This window comes from Danio aesculapii, chromosome 1 (assembly GCF_903798145.1).
Source record: "Danio aesculapii chromosome 1, fDanAes4.1, whole genome shotgun sequence".
NCBI lineage: Eukaryota > Metazoa > Chordata > Actinopteri > Cypriniformes > Danionidae > Danio > Danio aesculapii.
The window spans coordinates 51,264,321-51,285,229 of record NC_079435.1 but is presented as its reverse complement, the minus strand read 5'-3'; the positions used below and the strand labels follow the sequence as shown (position 1 = coordinate 51,285,229).

Here is a 20,909-nt window from a genome sequence, read left to right as displayed (position 1 = left end):
TCACTGGTTCGAGCTTCAGCTGGGTCAGTTGGCATCTCTGGGTGGAGTTTACATGTTCTCCCCGTGTTGGCCTGGGTTTCCTCTGGGTGCTCCGGTTTCCCCCACAGTCCAAAAACATGTAATATATGTGAATTGGGTAGGCAAAATTGTCCTTAGTGTATGTGTGTGAATGAGTATGTATGGATGTCTCTGAGTGATGGGTTGCAGCTGGAAGCGTAAAACATATGCTGGATAAGTTGGCGGTTCATTCCGCTGTGGTGACCCCAGATTAATAAAGTGACAAAGCCAAATAGAAAATGAATGTATGAATAAAATTCATTTTGGCCAACATAAATTGTATTTATTGAGTAATGATAATGAAACAAAAGCTAAAAAACTACACAATACAATTTAAAGTGAAAAACAATCATGCATATGCACACACTTTTCTATGAATAAATATAATATATATTTCTTGCCTTTTTAAAATGGACCTTTATTTAGTTTATCTAAGTTTAAACCTATAAAAAAACAAAAACAAGCAAACATTATATTCATCTAATGGTTAGCTTCCCAAAACACTGAAAAACATTAAAAGAAAGTTGGTATAAAGACAGGCCTATAGGGTATCTAATAAGGTTTTTAAAACATTACAGCAATCATTAATGCAAAGGTTTTTTTTTTAAAAATGCTACAGTGTAAAAATATCTGTAAATTAGCTAAAAGTATGCTGTTATTCATGTTTTTAATTAGTATTTTTCCTCATTTTTTAATTGCAATATGGGAGCTTTCTTCCAACAACTTTTAACCTTGAAAAGTTTGAAAAAGTGACTTTTATTGACATCTTTAATACTTTAAAGTGATATGTTGTCTGGGTTGGTGGTGTATATTATGATACAAAAAGACCTTGTAATAAACTGCCAGTACATTTTCTGATATTTTACAGATTTATTCTTCTATATATATATATATATATATATATATATATATATATATATATATATATATATATATATATATATATATATATATATATATATATATATATATATATATATATATATATATATATATATTTCTTGTCCAATAAATTATTTCAAACTACTAAAATGTCAATAAAAGTCAATTTGTTAAACTGTAAAGTTGAATTTTCAACATGAAAAAAAAACGACAGATCAGAGATCAACATGATGCAATTCACAACCATAAATAAACAGAAAACACAAAATACGGAAACTGTTAATTAACCGATATTTTTTACAGTGCACTTCTTTTTTTCTGTAATGTTTGCATATATATTCTATTAGCAAAAATGTATGAAATTATTATATTAAAAACCTTTTCCTCCCAAAGTGAATCTAAGCAATAAGGCAAAGCCCACACAAGCAAGTAGTTTTTTTCAAGATGCTAAGCGACAGAAATTTAAGAAACGGAATAGTAATAATTTGCCTGTAATCTGCAGCTTATTTTCCTCTCTCCAACGGTCTCAGACCAGTAGATTTGCACCACGCAGCTTTGGAATGATTCGTCAGAGTCAGTGTTTCTTATCAGCAGCACAAGAGCAGACAGCAGCCTTTTACAGCTCACTTCAGCAACATCCTCCTCAACTGATCCACCATGAGGTTTCTTCACATCCTGGCTCTCGGCCTCCTCGTCTGCGGTCTGTGCGTGAGCGCTGACGAGGAAAACACAGAGGAGAAATCTGAGGAGAAAGTTGAGGAAAGCTCTGAGGAAGACACAGAGCCAGAGAAGCCAGAAAAGACAGACGAAATTACAGAAGACAAAGATGTTTTAATTCTTCACAGCGTCAACTTTGACAGAGCTCTCAGTGAGAACAAATACCTGCTCGTGGAGTTTTGTAAGTACTTGATGATGACTTTACACTTAAAGTCAGAATTATTAGCCCTGAATTATTAGCTCCATGTATATGTTTACCCAATTTTTGTTTAACAGAAAGAAGATTTTTAAACACATTTCTAAACCTAGTTTGTTCCATAGTCAATCAAATAGCTTAAGAGGGCTAATAATATTGACCTTAAAATGGTTTAAAAAAAAGTAAAACTGCTTTTATTCTAGCTGAAATAAAACAAATAAGACTTTCTCCAGAAGAAAAAATATTATAGGAAATACTGTGAAAAATTTCTTGCTCTGTTTAACATAATTTGGGAAATATTTGAAAAGGAATTCACAGGAGGGCTAATAATTCAGCTGTACCTTGTATTTATTTTTATTCCTACCCAAAATTAACCATGGTTTATTATAGCCCTGTATTAAGTTTTATTCGGCGTATTAACTTTCTAACCAACCTATAACCATATTTACACTGCTAAACTATTGTCAGTGTTGCAAGTGTTTTAATTGTGGTTACCAAAAAGCTATGTTAATTATTTTTTTGGTAGTAAAACCATGGTTCATTTTTAATAAGGGATGGATATGATTATTGTGCTTACAAATGGTCAATCTGATCTTTAAAATAGAAAATACAGGGCCGTGAATGAGGAAATTGTTTAAATTAGAAGTAAAAGTGTCAGTTTAGTTGCATAATTAGTTAACAAATAGCTACATTAATCAGTTTTCTTGGTAGTAAAACCATGGTTCATTTTCATAAGGGATGGATATTATTATTGTGCTTACAAATGGTTAATCCGATCTTTAAAATACAAAATACAGAGTCGTGAATGAAGAAATGTTTTAAATTAGAAGTAAAAGTGTCACTTTAGTTGCATGCAAACTATTCAGTCCAAGGGCGAGTAACACAAAAAAGCTCAAGGATGTTTGACGCGTCGTCTGTTAGCAGCACACCTGTTAGTTTTCCCACGCTTGAAATGGAGGCCAGTAATTCAAAAAGAATTTACAACAGTGTTTTGTATATTGAACTAATGCCACTGCAGCAAAATGTTAAAGCAGAAAGGTGATACATACATGACTGTCATTATCAACATTACCAGATGCCAATTTTGCATCTATTGCAATTTTGCATCTATGCAAATTGAAACTAAACTGACATGATAAAATAAGTAGAGGTTCTATTCGTCAAACTATGTACTGTTGTAATAATTATAAAACATTGTGTGCATACTATAGATATATATACCCAACCATTGGTAAAAAAAAAATGTCAACATTTTTTTGGGTTTGTTCATATCAATCAAATTTGCATATTATTTGTATTAATTGCATACAGTGTTTTTTTACAGCACATTTAAAACCTTTTTACCCTTTTTTAAATGTTCAAATAAGTCCAACCTTATGTCAACCTTACATTCATGTTCATTTTCACATCTGTTAAAAATGGGAAACTGCATTTAAATTCTTAAAACATGATTGAATGTCATTATATTCATTGTTACTGACTATGATAAAGATTACAGTTCATTTATATTCAGCTCACGAAATTGTACTTTGGAGGATGCTGTTGCTAAAAAAACAAAACTATAAAAATGCTGTGACATTTCAGCACAATCTCATGACCAATTCCTACAAATTCATATGATTTCATTAATTTGTTCGTTCATTCATTCCTTCATTCATTCATTCATTCATTCATTCATTCATTCATTCATTCACTTTCCTTTGGCTTAGTCCCTTCATTCTTCAGGGGTTGCCACAGCGCAATGAACTGCCAACTTATCCAGCATATGTTTTACACAGCAGATTCCCTTCTAGCCGCAACAAGTACATGGAAACACCCAAACACACTCATACTCTATGGCCAATTTAGTTTATTACATTCACCTTTACAGCATGTCTTTGGACTGTGGGGGAAACACCCGGAGGAAACCCAGGTGAACACAAGGAGAACATGCAAACTCCACACAGAAATGCCAACTGATCCAGCCAGGACTCGAAACAGCGAGCTTCTTGCTGTGGGGCGACAGTGCTTACCGCTGAGCCACCGTGACACCCCCATATGATTTTATTCAAATGAAAATGTAAAGATTTTGAAAAAAGGCGTGTCCACAAACCCCACCCCTAACCCAACCGTCATTGGAGGATCAGTAAATCGTAAAATATACTAATGAGCTCAAACACATTCAAATGAATTAACCACTAAATCAAAACTTATGAGTTGCTGTGAGATTGCGGTGGTTATTTCAACTCAAATTGGGTCAAATACAGACAAACCCAAACTTTGGTTCAAATTCAGTCTTGTAAATGTAATCCTAAAAATTAACCCAGTGGTTGGTTTTGCCCATATTAACTAAAATTGAATTAAAAATAACCCATAATTTTTTGAAAATGTATTATGACCTCAAAACCTTATAATTATTTTTATCCCAGGTAGCAAAGAATTCTGGCCCAGATTTGGCATTAATCTGGCACAGCAGGCATTCACTGGTATACAGCATGTGGGCCAAACATGGCCCTGATTTGGCAGAGGTGGCACCAACTTTAGGGCAGCATAGAATGCTTGGGCCTGATGTAAAATATAGTATTTGGCCCAGATGTTAATAATTGATATGTGGGCCATGTAAGTTTGGTCTTTCTTGACCCACATTTAAAATACATTTTTATTATTTAAAGAAAAAAAATTCTACCAATCAGGTCCCTTTGAGAAATAGCACACCCATAGCACGTCTAAAGTGCAATGATTCATGGGTTTATCAATTTCATTGCAGTAGTGACACACCAACATATCTGGCCCAGTTCAGGCTCAGTCATGGATTATTATCTTGGCTGAGACTTAACCCAGATATGGTCCATGCTTTTGCCTTGTCTGGAAGCCAGACTTGGTTGAGTGTCGAGTGATGTGCTGTGATTCACAATGGCACATAGGCCAAGCAAAAGCTAATTGTGTGGGCCAGAGCTGGGCCAGAGATATTTTGCTGTGTGGGATATATCCTATGTCTTTGTCCGTTTGCCTTTAATACACATTAAATGTTTTTCTGAACATTGCACTTTTCTTTTAACCCTAAAAAGATGCTCCATGGTGTGGACACTGCCGTAGTCTGGAGCCCATTTATGCAGAAGTGGCTGGACAGCTGAAAAATGCATCATCTGAAGTACGACTGGCCAAAGTGGACGCGATAGAAGAGAAAGAGCTTGCCTCAGAGTTCAGTGTGGAAAGTTTTCCCACTCTCAAATTCTTCAAAGAGGGAAACAGACAAAATGCCACTAATTTCTCTGGTAAAGTGTCTATTTGTGTGCTGCCGTCGAATGTCTGATGTTCCTTTAATAAAGTGATACAATTTATAGGCTTAATTCTTTGATTTGAACAGGAAAGCGAACTCTGAAAGGCATCAAAAGGTGGCTGGAGAGACACACAGGGCCCAGCGCTACTGTCATCGATGTGAAGAGCGCAGAGGCTCTGCTGGAGGCCAATGAAGTGCTTGTGGTCGGATTTTTCCAGGTAAATCATATGTATTTGCATGAAGTAACTAACTTTAAAGAGTCAACACTGCCTTGTTCTAATATATAGCATGCAAAAAAAAAAATTCCAAAAGATTTTAGTTTTTCTAAATGACAAACAGTTTCAGGTTTACAAATTGTTGCAAAATTGTTTTTTCTATCCACTCAGTATTGTTAAAAACTACTGGTTTATAGTTTAAATAACACTTAAGTCTATGCTACACTCTCAGAAACAAATCAGTATACAAAATCTGTCACTGTACACTAAAATGGGCACTTTTGCACTTATTAGGTACCAATATGTAAGCTGTAGGTACTTATATGTCAGCATGAAATCAAAATTTGCAGTGTTTATTTTGCTAGCACATATTGTTAGCCTTTTGGTAAACAATTAATCCGTCCCAAGTTATTCTACTGAAAAAAAAGTGTTGGTTTTTGGTAATGTTTAATCAAAATCTAACCGTTTGTTTCCACTCTTTAATGGCAGTCAGTCTATGATGATGTCACTTTGATCTCTTGGGCAAAATATGCTTAGCCACACCCCTCCAACTGTTAATTTGACGCAAGTAAAACCTATTCTGTTTCAGTTGTAAATATTTAATCATACTGAAATAAAAGTCTGCAGCAATGTCCAATTCAAGCAATAGGGATCCTTTTGTACAAATATTTACCTCTGAATCTGAGAGTGATCAAAATAAAGTAGCCTAAATCGCCTTTTGAAAGTAACCTCACACATCAAATGAAAATTGTATCAGTTGCATCATTACGCCAGTAGGTGGCGACAAGTATCCATTAAAAAAATGCATAATTAATCATACCCGATCGATTCAAGAATCAATTCAGAATTTCTCTCAAATCTCAATTGATCCAGAATCGTGCAGCACTTATTGAGTTTAATTTAATTACCTCTCTCTGCCCCAGGATTTGGAAGGAGAAAAGGCGAAGACATTCTATGATGTAACTTTAATAGCAGTGGACTTTAACTTTGGCATCACAAGTGATCCAGAGCTCTTCAAGAAGTATGAAGTGAAGAGTGATTCGCTGGTGCTCTTCAAAAAGGTAACCCAATGCTTCATTTTAACTATGCGCGGTCATCAATCATACATTATTTCTAACCTTAAAGGGATAGTTCACCCAAATATGAAATTCACTTGTCACAAAGAGTGATCTTTCTAAGTGCCTTTCCTCTTTTCAACACAAAAGAAGATATTTTGAGAAATGCTGGAAACCGGCAACCACTGACATCCACAGTAGGAAAAGTCTGAGGAAACGTAACTATTTTAGTTTTATAGCTAGTGGCTATATAGCTAGTTAGTGGCTAATTCATACGTATTCATACAAGTTCAGACATATAAAACTGTACGATTTTTTAAAGCAAGTGTGGCACCAAACTCGTACCCTAAACCCAACCGTCATTGGGGGATGAGCAAATCATACTAAATTGTGTGAATGAGATCATATGAATTCATACGAATTAGCTACTAAATAAAAGTCTACTTTGGCCTAATTTAAAGCCTACGAATTAACGTGAGATAGCGTTTATAAAGTCAGTCACTACTGTTTCCAACGTTTTTTAAAATATCGTCTGCTTTGGATGAACTGATGATGTCATGACTTTCTAAAAAAATAGCTCTGGAAAAACATAAGAGACTACTTTAAAATTATTCAGCTCCATATCTGAAATATGAACAACATAGGCTCATTCTGAAAATGTAGCCCTATATACGTTTCTGGAGATCGTGGATTATGTAACTACGTATGGCTGCAGTTCATTTTTAAAATGAAGGCTACGGGGCGGTATGATGCCGTTCCTTTTTGCACCTACCAGCTGACCGATTACCTCCGCATGGACGGCTTTCCTGCTATTACCAGTTTGTCGGGTAGCTTGACATGTACGTTGGCTGAGTTGAGATGCAAAGAGGAGATAAAAAATCAGGGGGCTTTTCTTTTTCTGGATTGCTTTTTAAAATACTGAGGTTGGGTTTAGGGAAGGGGGAGGGTGGGGGGATCAATCGGTGCTTTTTAAAATGCTATTGCTTGTGTTTAGGAAGGAGGAGGGTGGGGGGATCGGTCGGTTGGTCAGTCAGAAAGTCAGTCAGTCCACAGCGGTGGATTTACGCAAGAAGAGCAGGCACAAATGGCACTAGCGGGAGAAATTTGAGATCTCAAAAAGTGTACACAGCGGCCTCTGGTGGATTCGCGTAAACAAAAACTGCAAAAAAACGTAGCTCCTGGGATGTATTTTGCTGTCTCCAGAAATGTATATAGGGGAACGTTTTCAGAATGAGCCTGGGTTGACTATGAAAGTTGACTGATACAGTAGGTTTCTTCACAAACCAAACATTTCTTCTAGAAACTTTCTTGTTTGCTCAACAATGTTTCCTTCACAATCCAATACTGTATGTCCTTCTTTTTGTGTATGCTTTAGTTTGACGAAAGGCGGGCAGACATGCCACTCTCTGATGAAACCAAGCTGGATAAAGGAGAGATGATTTCATTCATCCACTCCAACAGTATGAAACTGGTCATTCCTTTCAATGAGGAGGTAACACCGCCAAACTAAACTAACCAATAAACAGTCAGCTGCTAAAACAATCTTACTTTAAAAATATGCATGCATAAAAAATGAGTTTGAGAACCACTTCGTTAATCTTCTTTCTGCAGAATGCCGAACAAATTTTCAACTCCAAGGTCCGTAAGCACATGCTTCTATTTCTCAATACAACGATGGAATCCCACAATGCTTTAGTAGAGGAATTTAGAGAGGTTGCCAGTGAGTTTAAGGAAAAGGTAACTTAAGTAACACATTGAAGCGAGTCAAATTGGTAAAGCCCACTGGATAATTCTCATGCTCACAGGCTGTATGTATATGCGTGTAGGTGATCTTCATCACAGTAGACGTTACGGCTGAAAAAGTAAATCACGTGCTGAAGTATTTCAGTATCTCTGAAGACGATGCTCCAACTATTCGTCTGATCAACACTGAGGATGTGGTCACATATGCAATGGATGGATCAGCCATCAACAAAGACACACTGAGAACGTTTTGCCAGGGTGTGCTTGATGGGACCGTGAAGGTGCGTAACGCAGGAGTTTTGAAAAGAACTGAAGAACTTTCTGAATCTGCCTACTAAAACTAATTTCTGCACTCCAATCTAGCCCTTTATAAAGACTCAAGAAATTCCAGAGGACTGGGACAAGAATCCTGTTAAAGTCCTTGTGGGGAAGAACTTCAATGAAGTGGCTTTTGATGAGACTAAGAACGTCTTTGTGGAATTTTGTAAGTTTTTCCTATTCATCAAGTAAACGTATTTGGTAACCCTTTTACAATAAAGTTGTTTTAGTTAACATTTGGTAATGCATTAAGCCTAACACTACCCTAACTTATCCATATTCTAATAAATCTCTTTACATTAACAGCTTAATTAGTTAATTGTTACTTATGCATACATTAATGTATATGCTAATGGATTAAAGCAGCGTTTCTCAACTATGTTTCTGGAGGACCACCAGCTCTGCACATTTTCCGTGTCGCCTTAACCAAACACACCTGATTCCGATCATCAGCTCATTAGCAGAGACTGAAAGACTTGTAATGGGTGTGACAGACAAAGGAAACATCCAAAACATACAGTGCAGGTGCTCCTCCAGGAACGTGAATGAAAAACATTGGATTAGATAACATGACTTAACAATAAACAATGCATTTATTCAGCAATATTAAATCTTTGTTAATGTAAACTTACAAGCGTGTTATTTAGTTATGAACAATGAAGCACTGTACACAATCTTCAACTTTCATGTTATTCATGTTTGTTGACTTTTTACTCACATGAAACTTTCTTAAAAGAAAGAAAATATTACTGTTCAAACTGCATTGTACATAAATCAGATGAACATTTTCATATTAGCCAATAATATTACTGAAATCAATTTAAAAACGGAATAAATATAGATTGACATACATTTACACAAGTAAATAAACAGAATTAATGATGGGCTAAAAATCTGCAGAATTCTGCGAGTGCAAATTCCTTGTGGGCCTACCGATACGTCACGACTTAACAAGCGGATTGGAGGGCCCACCAAAAAAATTCTGTCATAGGGCCCGAACTGACCAGCGGCGCTCATGATTAGGCTAGTAATATTAGTTATTGGTTTGTTTATATTATAAATTGTGACCTAAAGTAATAATAACTTAATAACTTATTCTTCCTTGTTACTACAACATAACTTTTCTTGTTCTCATAATTTATTTTTCCTAGTTACTGCAATTTATTTTTTGTAGTTCTCATAAGTTACTTTCCTAATTACCGCAATTAATATTTTATAGTTACCACAATTATTTGTATTAATCTCTGTCATTTGGTTGCTTGAGTAATTTTGCATTCTCACATCATAGTACACGCATAAGAGTGATGGGCCAATGATAAAGGCCTTTTTCTTTCACAGAGTTAATCTGTCATCAAACTATGATGTCATACTGAGACAAAATGTAAAACAAACCAGTCTTGCAGCTCACCTTCCATAAATAGCAGATGTTTTGAGTGACTTGCGTATATTTTGATCAGTGAACTCCTTACAGCAATAGATGAAAACCAATTTGTCTTCACAACCTTTTAACATTTATGCATTTCTCACAGACGCTCCATGGTGTGGTCACTGTCAACAACTGGCTCCTGTGTGGGATGAGCTAGGCGAGAAGTACAAAGACCAAGAGAATATAATCATTGCCAAAATGGACGCCACAGAAAATGATGTGGAAGATCTGACTATACAGGGATTTCCCACTATTAAATACTTTCCTGCTGGGACTGAAAAGAAGGTTTGCAGTAACACACTCACCCTAACCTAAACTTAATCCAAACACACACACACAAATACACAGGTATCTTTAAAGTGACTTCCCATAGACGTAATGATTTTTCTATCCTCCTACCCCAACCCAAAAAATGCAGTTATCCTCAGAAAAAATCTCTATTTTTTCTTTTTCAAAACTCATTCTGTGTGATTTATGATTCATTTTCCTTATGAGGACCAAAATAATAAATATATTCTACACAAGGCAAAAATATGCTGGTATTGCTATACTTGTGGAGACATTTAGAATACAACATACAAACATACACACACACACACGCACGCATGCACGCACGCACGCACGCACACACACACACGCACACACACACACACACACTCTGTCTCACTCTCTCATTACAGGACTAATTCAAATTACACAAAAACACACATACACAATATTAAATTTATAAATGTATGTTGCAACCCAGGCTCATTATGAATACGTACCCCCTGGATACATTTCTGGAGAGTGCAAAATATGTCCCAGGAGGTACATTTTTTGCAGAATCCATCAGAGGCCGCTGTGTATGCTTTTTGACAAGTCCACTAAGCCATGGGGCAAACTAGTAAAAAAGCCGTCCAAATGGAATTAAGCAGTCAGCTGGTATGCGCGAAAAGGAATGGCGTCATACCACCCTGTAGCATAGTTTTAAAGGTGCTGTATGTAAGTTTATGAATACTATTAAATATAAAAATACCATAATATGTTTGCAGATATTTAAGAAACATGCTAAGTGAACATACTTGCTTATCTAAAAAAACAATGCTAAATTCAAATATTCTGCTTTGAAAATGCGAGTTATGTGCCGGAACGACTGTCTTTGTTTTGGTTCTTTTAACCCGCCCAATGCCAGTTTAGCCAATTATATTTTAGTAAATATATTTATAGTTATATTTATACTTATATTTTAGTTGCCTTGGTGGAACACTTCATATTTGATTCATTCAGTCAGTCAGGAAAGCTCTCAAAGCATGCGTCCATGACTGAAATGCGACCTCCAGTGGATGGTGGCAGCCTCCGAAATGAGACGCAGATTCAGAGTTCCACATGAGGTGGTTATTAATTAGCAAATAATATAAATATTACGAACTTAAACATTAGGTGAGCAGGTTACATTGTAACCCTGTGTCCTAACAACACGCTACGTGATGATTTTCAGTGATAAGCAATTTGGCTGTTTGCACCAGAAATTTAAATACAGCCATTTAGAAGCACAGAATAGTGCACTTACTGCACTCCAACAAAATGGTGAGGTTTATAATCTAATTAATACATATTAAACCCCTTTAACATTATGAAATGTACATGCTGAATCAATGATACGTTGATGTTGTCAATCTGGCAACCTGTACTTGCGTGTGTTTTAAACCAGGCGTGCAATACCTAGTTCAACCACGGCATGTCAAACTTACATATTGCAACTCTAAAGACGAAATGCAGCTATATGAGCCTCTGATTACATAATTCACAATCGGCAGAAATGTATATAGGGGTACGCACTCACAATGAGCCTGTGTTGGTATTTTAGGTAGGTTTAGATGTAATGATTTTTTTTTTAAACAGATTGTTGACTATGATGGAAATAGAGATTTGGAGACTTTCTCAAAGTTCCTGGATAATGGAGGAGTTTTACCGAAAGAAGAGAGCAAAGAAGATGAAGATAATGATGATGATGATGACAATGATGATGATGAAGAAGATAAGGTCAGTCAAAAGCCAACCAGTCAAAAGCCAGTAAATGACTTGATTATTTAGCCTAGTTATTAGTGGTTAACTACTTATTAATATTTAAAGTTGAATAAAATTGCTTGTGTGTTTCTTTCTGGTTATTTAGCTTACAGACGAATCAAAAGAAGAGTCACCAAAATCCACCACTGAAACCGACAAGGATGAGTTGTGAAAACAAGGCTTAAATCAAGCGATCAATGTGATTTTTTTATTCAACATGAGCAAGATTGATGTCATTTTCTCTGCACTAGACAATTTGTACAAACTACAAACCTGATAAAATATAATAAAAAACATTTGAAGGTTTCTTCATGGTCCTGGTCTACACAGGTTTATTTATACAGTATCTCTGATGCATTGCGTTAATGACATCTTAAACATAAGGGATGACTAATTTGATTGATAAAGTATAAACAGCTCAATCATTTTGAGCTATTTGGCAAATAATATTTTTAATTATGCACACGTTATTTGTATGTCTAACAGGAAAATTTTTAAATGTCCTCATAATCAGTTAGGAATTGCATTTATCACATAGCTTATGCCCTATTTTCAACTCAAAATGATTAAATTTGAAGGTGATTTTTTTGTTGTTTTTGATTACTGGATATTATTTTTGTTATAATTGTAATTTATTCAATGTTTTCTGTTTCATTGAAGTCATGATTAAGTCAAAACTGACACTATTTTGTTAGACCACATTGCTTTTCTTGAGGTAAACAATTATTCCATGCAAGTTAATCCAAAAAATAAGTTCAGTATTTTGGCTTTATAAAATGATGATTGAATCACAAACAAATGATAAAATTAATCTGGATTGAAGTCTAAATGATTAGTATTTGATATGTATGTTGTTTCTCTACATCAGGGTGACCAACCTTTTTGAAACTGAGAGCTACTTTTTGGTATCGATTAATGTGAAGGGCTGCCAGTTTGATACACACTTCTCAAATAACAAATTTGCTCAATTTACTTTTAATTATTTGTTATTGTTAATCATCTGGTACATGGGACATTAATACTCTGATCTTAATATGATTAAGACGTTACTCTGATTAAGAGCCTACCATGTAAACAGCGATTTTTGATTACCTTAAAGGACCACAGACATCTGTGTCATGAAATGCAAAGGTTTTTGTCTTTCGATTCGCTATCAAATTTCCTTTAAAACAGCACTCCTCAACCAGTCCTTACTTAATTTTCTCATCCAATAATTGTCACGGGGCAAGAATAATATGTTACAGAGTAAAAATGAAACGACAAACTGCAGTTAAACCCGAAATTACAAGAAACGCTGGATGGCCTGGTGATGTGACATTAATGGTTTTATACTGAAACTTTCTTTCTAAAAGTGCTTCCTCTGTCTTATCCATATTTCTTTGCACGTTGAACACACGTCGACCACAACAGGAAAAAAAACCCTGCAACTACGTTAATTGCATATTTCAAATTAATCGCATGCGTTAACACGCTAATTTTGACAGCACTAATATATATATATACACAAATATGATAATAACTTAATGTCATTTTCAAATTTACACCAATGCAAGCACATTGCAAACCCTAATAAGTTGACTGAACTAAAATATTTGAGTAAACTTGTTGCCTCAATTTAATTGAGTTAGGAAGTCTCCCAAAACTTGCATATTTAAATTTATTTAACTTGCTGGTTTTGTAGACTGTACTTAAATTGTTCAGTTCACCAAACTTAGTACTAAGTTTGTATGTGTGCATGCGTGTGTGTAATAATATACTATAAAAAAATTTTAAATAAATTTTAAACAAAAAATAAGTAGCCATTTATTCACATTATGATGAATAATTATACCTAAAGCCATTTGCTTTCTGATTTAAAAATGACCTTGCACTTTAAAGGTTGCACATATTAGAATTTTACAGTCAAGACTACATTTGTGAAAATGGCCTATTTTTTTCAAAGGATTAATTATGATTTTGAGTTCACTACACTTGAAATCTTAAGTTTATGCGTTTTCATTTTACATACATTAAATTAACTTATGTTTTTAAGTGATAGGACCAAAATGCAAAATTTTAAGTTATGTTCAGTCAACTTTACTTAATTGTTTAAGACAACATTAGGGTTTACAGTGTGTTATTTAAAAAGAATAGCTACTAAAAATATTAGATGCAGCTTACTAGTTAGTTGCGCTATTGTGAGCTATTGAGGCCTGCAGGCAACTCATGTGATCCTCGCGGGCGACCTGGTGCAATGTGTTGGTGACCGTTGCTCTACATCTTGGTGACACATTTAAACTTTTAAAATAAACATACAAATCAAAAAAATAACATTTTATTGCATTTTTTCCAACCTACTGTATTATTATGACAGAATGTAAGTTGTGGAAGGAAGTATAAAAAGGAAAAAATGTGAAATAGCCTCCTCAAACATCCTTTTCATCCAGTTTTGTCGCTATAAAATTAACCTAAACAAGCAACTTTTAAAATTTTACCCATTGTGTGTTTGCCTGTGTTTTGATGCATTTGTTGATACCAGAGCTTCTATGTTTACAGTAATTGAAGATGACGATCAGTTCATTCAATAATCTCCTATAGCCGCACATTTATAATACAACATACCAATTTAAGTTTCATTTCACAACCAACAAAGCCACAGCAAAAACTCTTTTCTGTGATAGTAAAAAAAGTAACGGAGGATCAATCAAAAACCAAATCACAATAGAGCTCAATTTTAACATGACAGTCTGTAGTACTTATTTTTCCTCACCCTACGGCATGCAAACTATGTAGCTTAAGGTCACATTCCACTTCATAGCAACAGAAAGCAGCGTTCATAAAGATGAACAGGTAGAGTGAGTCTTGCACTTGTGTCATTTAGGTTTTACCGATTGAAGAATCAACACACAGGTAAGTATAATTTAGACAACAGCAGCTGTTTGAATCCTTTTCACTCTTATTTTGTGATGACAAAAGCATATTTTAAGTAAGGCAAAACCAATATTGCATTAAAATGGTTTGAGGATTAAATTAAATCTGCATTACATTTATATAAGGGTAATTCAATAGTTTAAATAAACAGATATTAAATAATTTGCCAAACAGAAGGCTCATTCAGTAATCTTTACATAAATGTGAGAAATTTTGGTGGAAACACAATGTATGTTTTGTCTGAATGTTTGTTGAATAGTTTCAATTTTAGCTCACAATCACAACTGAGACTTCAATGCAGGTTTCAAAATCAAATAATTCATGCGGAGTGTTATATCATTGTAGATGATTAATACATATTTTGGATTTGTAAAGTACAATTTTGCCCATAATTATAATTAGAATAACCTTCTTTTTATTGTTTTGACAGATTTGTTCTTTCTTTCGTTCTTTTCATTCCTAACATACTTTGGTTGCAACACAATGAAGCATTGAAAAGAGGCTATTGTCATTTAAACTTAAACACAATAATAATATACATGTGTTTTTAAAATGAATAATTATGGATGATTTACAATGTGGGGTTAAATGTTTCTATAGTTATAAATACACATGAAGTATGCTCAATATAGTTGATCAATCACTTACACTCACCGGCTGAACTGACTTAATACTTTGTGGCATCGATTCAATAAGATACTGGAAATATTGCTCAGAGATTTTGGTCCATATTGACATGATAGCATCATGCAGTTGCTGCACATTTGTCGGCTGTACATCCATGATGTGAATCTCCCATTCCACCACATCCCAAAGGTGCTCTATTGGATTGAGTTCTGGTGACTGTGGAGGCCATTTGAGTACAGTGAACTCATTGTCATGTTCAAGAAACCAGTCTGAGATGATTTGTACTTTATGACATGGTGCATTATTCTGTTGGAAGTGGCCATCGGAAGATGGGTACACTGTGGTCATAAAGGGATGGACATGGTCAGCAACAATACTCAAGTGGGCTGTGGCATTGACACTATGCTCGATTGGTACTAATGGGCCCAAAGTGTGCCAAGAAAAAAATTCCCCCCACACTACTACACCACCACTACCAGCCTGAACCGTTGATACAAGATGGGAGGAATCCATGCTTTCATGTTGTTAATGCCAAATTCTGACCCTAACATCCCAATGTCACAGCAGAAATCGAGACTCATCAGATCAGGCAATGTTTATTCAGTCTTCTATGGTCCAATTTTGGTGAGCCTGTGTGGCCTCAGTTTCCTGCTTTTAGCTGACAGGAGTGGCACCTGCTGTGGTCTTCTGCTGCTGTAGCTTATCCGCCTCAAAGTTTGACTTGTGCGTTCAGAGATGCTCTTCTACATACCTCGGTTGTAACGAGTGTTATTTGAGTAACTGTTGTCTTTCTATCAGCTGCAACCAGTCTGGCCATTCTCCTCTGACCTCTGGCATCAACAAGGCATTTGCACCCACAGAACTGCCGCTCTCTGAATATTTTCTCTTTTTCTCTGTAAACCCTAGAGAGGGTTGTGCGTGAAAATCCCAGTAGATCAGCAGTGCCCGTCTGGCACCAACAACCATGCCACGTTCAAAGTTTTGAACTCGGTTTGAACTGCAACAGATCGTCTTGACCATGTCTACATGCTTAAATGCATTGTGTTGCTGACGTGATTGGCTGATTAAAAATTTGCGTTAAAAAGCAGTTGGACAGGTGTACCTAATAAAGTGGCCAGTGAGTGTATATAATCAGGTTAAATTATTAATATAACAATTCAAAATACAAACAAAAGTACATATTATTTTTTAAATATAATTTTTTTGTTATTATAAAATTTGTGGTAGTAGCATTAATATTTTTTATAATCTACAAATAAATAATGCACATAAAACATTATATGTATTGTTTATGCATAGCTGGTAAAAAAGAAAGAATTTGTACTGTCCGATGTATTCAATATAATATACTCAATCACATGTTATTCTATCAGATTCAGTATCAGATGGCTTGCACTGATGAATCTGGCTCCAAATCCCCACCACCTTCATACAGTAACATGGATGAGATTCCTCTTTATGATGAGATAATCCCTCCACCGCCAACCATCAAAACTCCTGCAACACCACCGCCTGCCTACAATGAGCCGAGTAAGAGCTGCAGCTGCTGAGGTCCAAGCTTATGTCTAGTTTTTGTCAAAATTAATAGCATAGATTCATATATTTTGTATATTTACAGACATTCCTCAAGGGATTCCTTTAAACACATATACAGAGGGACCAAACCCTTATCCCATCCTCAACCAGCCCATTCAAATAGCAGCGGTGACACAACAACAACAACAACAACAACAAGGTGGGTGCAGTTCAATCGATGAATAATTGATTAACTCAGAACATTTTATGTATATATATATATATATATATATATATATATATATATATATATATATATATATATATATACAGTTGAAGTCAGAATTATTAGCCCTCCTTTTAATTTTGTTCTATTTTTTAAATATTTCCCAAACGATGTTTAACAGAGCAAGGAAATTTTCACAGTATGTCTGATAATATTTTTTCTTCTGGAGAAAGTCTTATTTGTTTTATTTTGGCTAGAATAAAAGCAGTTGTTAATTTTTTAAACACCATTATAAGGTCAATATTATTAGCCCCTTTGAGCTATATATTTTCGATAGTCTACAGAACAAACCATTGATACACAATAACTTGCCTAATTACCCTAACTTGCCTAGTTAACCTAGTTAAGCCTTTAAATGTCACTTTAAGCTGTATAGAAGTGTCTTGAAAAATATCTAGTCAAATATTATTTATTGTCATTATGGCAATAATAAAATAATAAAATAAAAAACTATTATGTTTAAAAATCTTCTCCATGTTGAACCGAAATTAGGGAAAATAATAAACAGGGGGGCTAATTATTCTGTGCAATATATATTAATAAGACAGTCTGCTTTCCCGCGCACGCTCCAGAAGATGGCAGCAACTGACTTTCTTTCGATTTGTTCAGATCATAGGTTTAGGTTGATATTTTATTCTAAATTCTTTCAAATGGGTTGAAACCATTGACTTCCAATTATTTGAAACTAAACTTGGCATAATGTTTGTCCATTTCTGACCCAAGAGAGTTTGAAACAGAGTGTATTAATCAGGAGAAGTTTCACTTTCATGTTAATATTGTGTATTACCATGGTAACTCTTTGTGTAACTCCAACAGGGCACTTTTCTTGCGCCAACAAGTTAATAAGACCATAATATATACTGCCCATAATGCCTGTTGGTTAATCCGGCCCTGGGCTCACCTAACCCTACCACTCACAGTGACGTCACTCGCTCCATATGAGTGCATGGTATTGCATCGTTGAGTGATGCAATCTCAGCTTAAAATTGTCCTTAGTGTGTGAATAAGTGTGTATGGATGTTTCCCAGTGTTGAGTTGCAGCTGGAAGGGCATCCGCTGTGTAAAACATATGCTGGATAAGTTGGCGGTTCATTCCGCTGTGGTGACCCCAGATTAATAAAGGGACTAAGCCGAAAAGAAAATGAATGAATCTATTATATTGTCATTAATGCAGCCAAATGAGTGTTTTTAGTGTTTCAAAGATGAAATAATGAAATTATGACAGAATTTGAATTTTGGGGTGACCATACCCTTTTATTGTCTACTGGATGACCGTGAAATCAGAAGTTGTACTGCATATTGTGTGCTGTTTCTTATCAGTACTCTTTTTTTTCTCCACTGAAGTGTTTGTGCAGTCGGTGAATCCTGTAGCCCCGCAGGTGATCGTGGTTCAGCCACAGCAGAGCACTACTTTAGATGACACACCAGCATCCATTGTGTGCAAGTATTGCCGTCAGAGCATCGTCACTCATGTGGAGTATAAACCTGGTTTAATTTCATGGCTCATGTGCATCATAATAAGTTTCCTTGGGTAAGTGAAGCATTGGTAAAAAAGCTCAATATCAATGCAAGGCTCTTTTTTTTTATCTGCCATTTCTCAGTTTTCATTATACATTGTTTTACAGGGGGATTTGCGGATGTTGTGTCATCCCATTTTTTGTCAGAGGGTTTCAGGACGTCTATCACTCCTGTCCATCCTGCAACAGGCACTTAGGAATTTACACCCGTAAATGATGTCTCATGCTGCCACAAATACAAAATATAAAACAACATACTTGTATTTTACAAAATCATTATAGATGTCTAATTAACTTTCAAGCAACACTGTACTATAACAATTATGATGCAAACATATCCGATTGTAGGTCGTAAACTCGGTATGTAAGTTCATTTTAATGTATGAATTTTCATTATTTTACAGTCCAGTTCAGCATGTATATACTACATAATTCTAATTATAATAACTGGGTAATAACTACTGTATGTAAACTTAACCTTTACACAGTATGAGTTACATTATAGTACTTTTGTTATAACTACACTGTAAGTACTTGTTGTAAAATAAAATGCAGCACATTTAGTCTTATTCTGTCGCTAAATGTACACTGCATTTCAATGAAAGCATCAGTGGTGTAAAGTAACAAATTACAAACACTCAAATTACTGTAATAATCTCAGTTTATGTACTTTATTTACTAAGTAGTTTGTATTAGGTTCACTTTTTATTAAGTAACTTTTTAGTGCTCTATCCATACTTTTACTCCACTATTTTCCTTCAACTTGCAGCCACTACTTTATTTTTTCTTGTCTATGGGGATTGGTTGAGTAGAAAAATCAGTCATGTGATTCTTGTCCAATCAAATAGCACATAGAAAGTAAATCAGATTATACTGAACAAGCTCAAGACATGGATGCTTTATAACTGCAGCAAACTGTTTGGAAGCATTAAAGTGTCTAAGATGTCCAAAAGCATAAATAAAATTAAATTGAATTAAAATTAAATGGCTTTAAATGTAAATAGCCCTTAGAATCATTCTAACTCCCTCAAAGAAGGTCAAGGTGCTCCAGATTGGCCAGCCCAGTCCCCTGAGTGAACCTTATTGAGCATGTCTAGGGTAAGATGAAGGAGGAGGCATGAAAATTACCTAGCATGTTTTAGTATAATGACTTATTGAAGTATATGAAGTATATCTTCTGTTTTCTTACCTCCTCTACCGCGCTACTGTCCTCTGATGCAGCGGCTGAATTTAAACCTTTCGAGAATATTTCAGTTAATTTTATGCATTTGGCAGCGTCTGATGTTAAAGTACTTGCTTTCTCTGATCTTTTTGGCAACGCCTTTCCTTTTTTTACGGTCCATCTCTGAGCTTGTGTTGCACTTATTGTTTGACCTTCTTGTCAGATTTTGATTACATGGGGGTAACCTCTGATTGGGGCGGCCCATCTTGAAACCAGCCGGTCGTCGCCGATTGGGCCAAATGCTTAACATTTATTTTTATAAGAGTAATAATAATAATAATAATAATAATAATAATAATAATAATAATTATTATTATTATTATTATTATTATTATTATTATTATTATTATTATTATTATTATTATTATTATTATTATTATTATTACCACTACTACTCTTATCATCATCATAATATCACATCTTGCAAAAGATAAAAGCTGCCTGCAGGTAAAAACATTACATATATATATATATATAAAAAAAAAAAAAACCTGACCGCCCCGCATTTAAAGAATAGTCTGGCCCTTCTGGCATTTGCCAGAATTGCCAGTCCAGTAAATCTGATAAAGGAGCATAGTTGTCACCATCTTGTTATTTAGCATATATTTATTCAAATAAGAATGGCAAACAGCAACAAACAATGCATTTAAACGTCTCTCAATCATTATCAACTAAATACACCTCAAACATCACTGAAAACCCTTTTACACACATCTTAACTGATATTAGCAGAGAGATAAGGAGCACAAAGAAGCTTATTTTAAACACACATAACAATATGGCATTATCACTAAATCATTATTAAACCAGCGCTTAAAATCCCCAATCTTTCTTAATAATGACAGCAGACAGATATCAAATATTTTGGTAACACCTTATAATAACAGTACATCAATTATATCATGACTTTACTTG

At 34.9% G+C, this 20,909-nt stretch overlaps 2 protein-coding genes across 2 annotated transcripts; both read left to right on the top strand.

Annotated features, from left to right (window-relative positions):
• Positions 1-1,542: 1,542 nt before the first annotated feature.
• Positions 1,543-12,232, top strand: pdia2 (protein disulfide isomerase family A, member 2). Its single transcript, XM_056451889.1, has 11 exons — positions 1,543-1,837; positions 4,900-5,106; positions 5,199-5,329; positions 6,250-6,387; positions 7,757-7,873; positions 7,993-8,118; positions 8,208-8,405; positions 8,488-8,608; positions 9,972-10,153; positions 11,753-11,893; positions 12,024-12,232. Exons 1-11 carry the CDS (start codon positions 1,597-1,599, stop codon positions 12,087-12,089), a joined length of 1,668 nt encoding a protein of 555 aa, XP_056307864.1. The 5' UTR covers positions 1,543-1,596; the 3' UTR covers positions 12,090-12,232.
• Positions 12,233-14,770: 2,538 nt separating this feature from the next.
• si:dkeyp-75b4.8 (lipopolysaccharide-induced tumor necrosis factor-alpha factor homolog) lies at positions 14,771-19,488 on the top strand. The gene is made up of 5 exons (XM_056451775.1): positions 14,771-14,806; positions 16,828-16,984; positions 17,073-17,189; positions 18,600-18,786; positions 18,881-19,488. The coding sequence occupies exons 2-5, from the start codon at positions 16,840-16,842 to the stop codon at positions 18,987-18,989; spliced, it is 558 nt and encodes a 185-aa protein (XP_056307750.1). The 5' UTR covers positions 14,771-14,806; positions 16,828-16,839; the 3' UTR covers positions 18,990-19,488.
• The last annotated feature ends 1,421 nt before the right edge of the window (positions 19,489-20,909 follow it).

Bases quoted from the DNA above. Each gene is read 5' to 3' on its own strand.
- pdia2 (XM_056451889.1), top strand. From the start codon at position 1,597: ATGAGGTTTCTTCACATCCTGGCTCTCGGCCTCCTCGTCTGCGGTCTG. The intron at 6,388-7,756 runs GTAACCCAATGC...TGTATGCTTTAG, and splicing joins CGCTGGTGCTCTTCAAAAAG to TTTGACGAAAGGCGGGCAGA. The intron at 8,609-9,971 runs GTAAGTTTTTCC...CATTTCTCACAG, and splicing joins GAACGTCTTTGTGGAATTTT to ACGCTCCATGGTGTGGTCAC.
- si:dkeyp-75b4.8 (XM_056451775.1), top strand. From the start codon at position 16,840: ATGGCTTGCACTGATGAATCTGGCTCCAAATCCCCACCACCTTCATAC. The intron at 16,985-17,072 runs GTAAGAGCTGCA...GTATATTTACAG, and splicing joins GCCTGCCTACAATGAGCCGA to ACATTCCTCAAGGGATTCCT. The intron at 18,787-18,880 runs GTAAGTGAAGCA...ATTGTTTTACAG, and splicing joins ATCATAATAAGTTTCCTTGG to GGGGATTTGCGGATGTTGTG.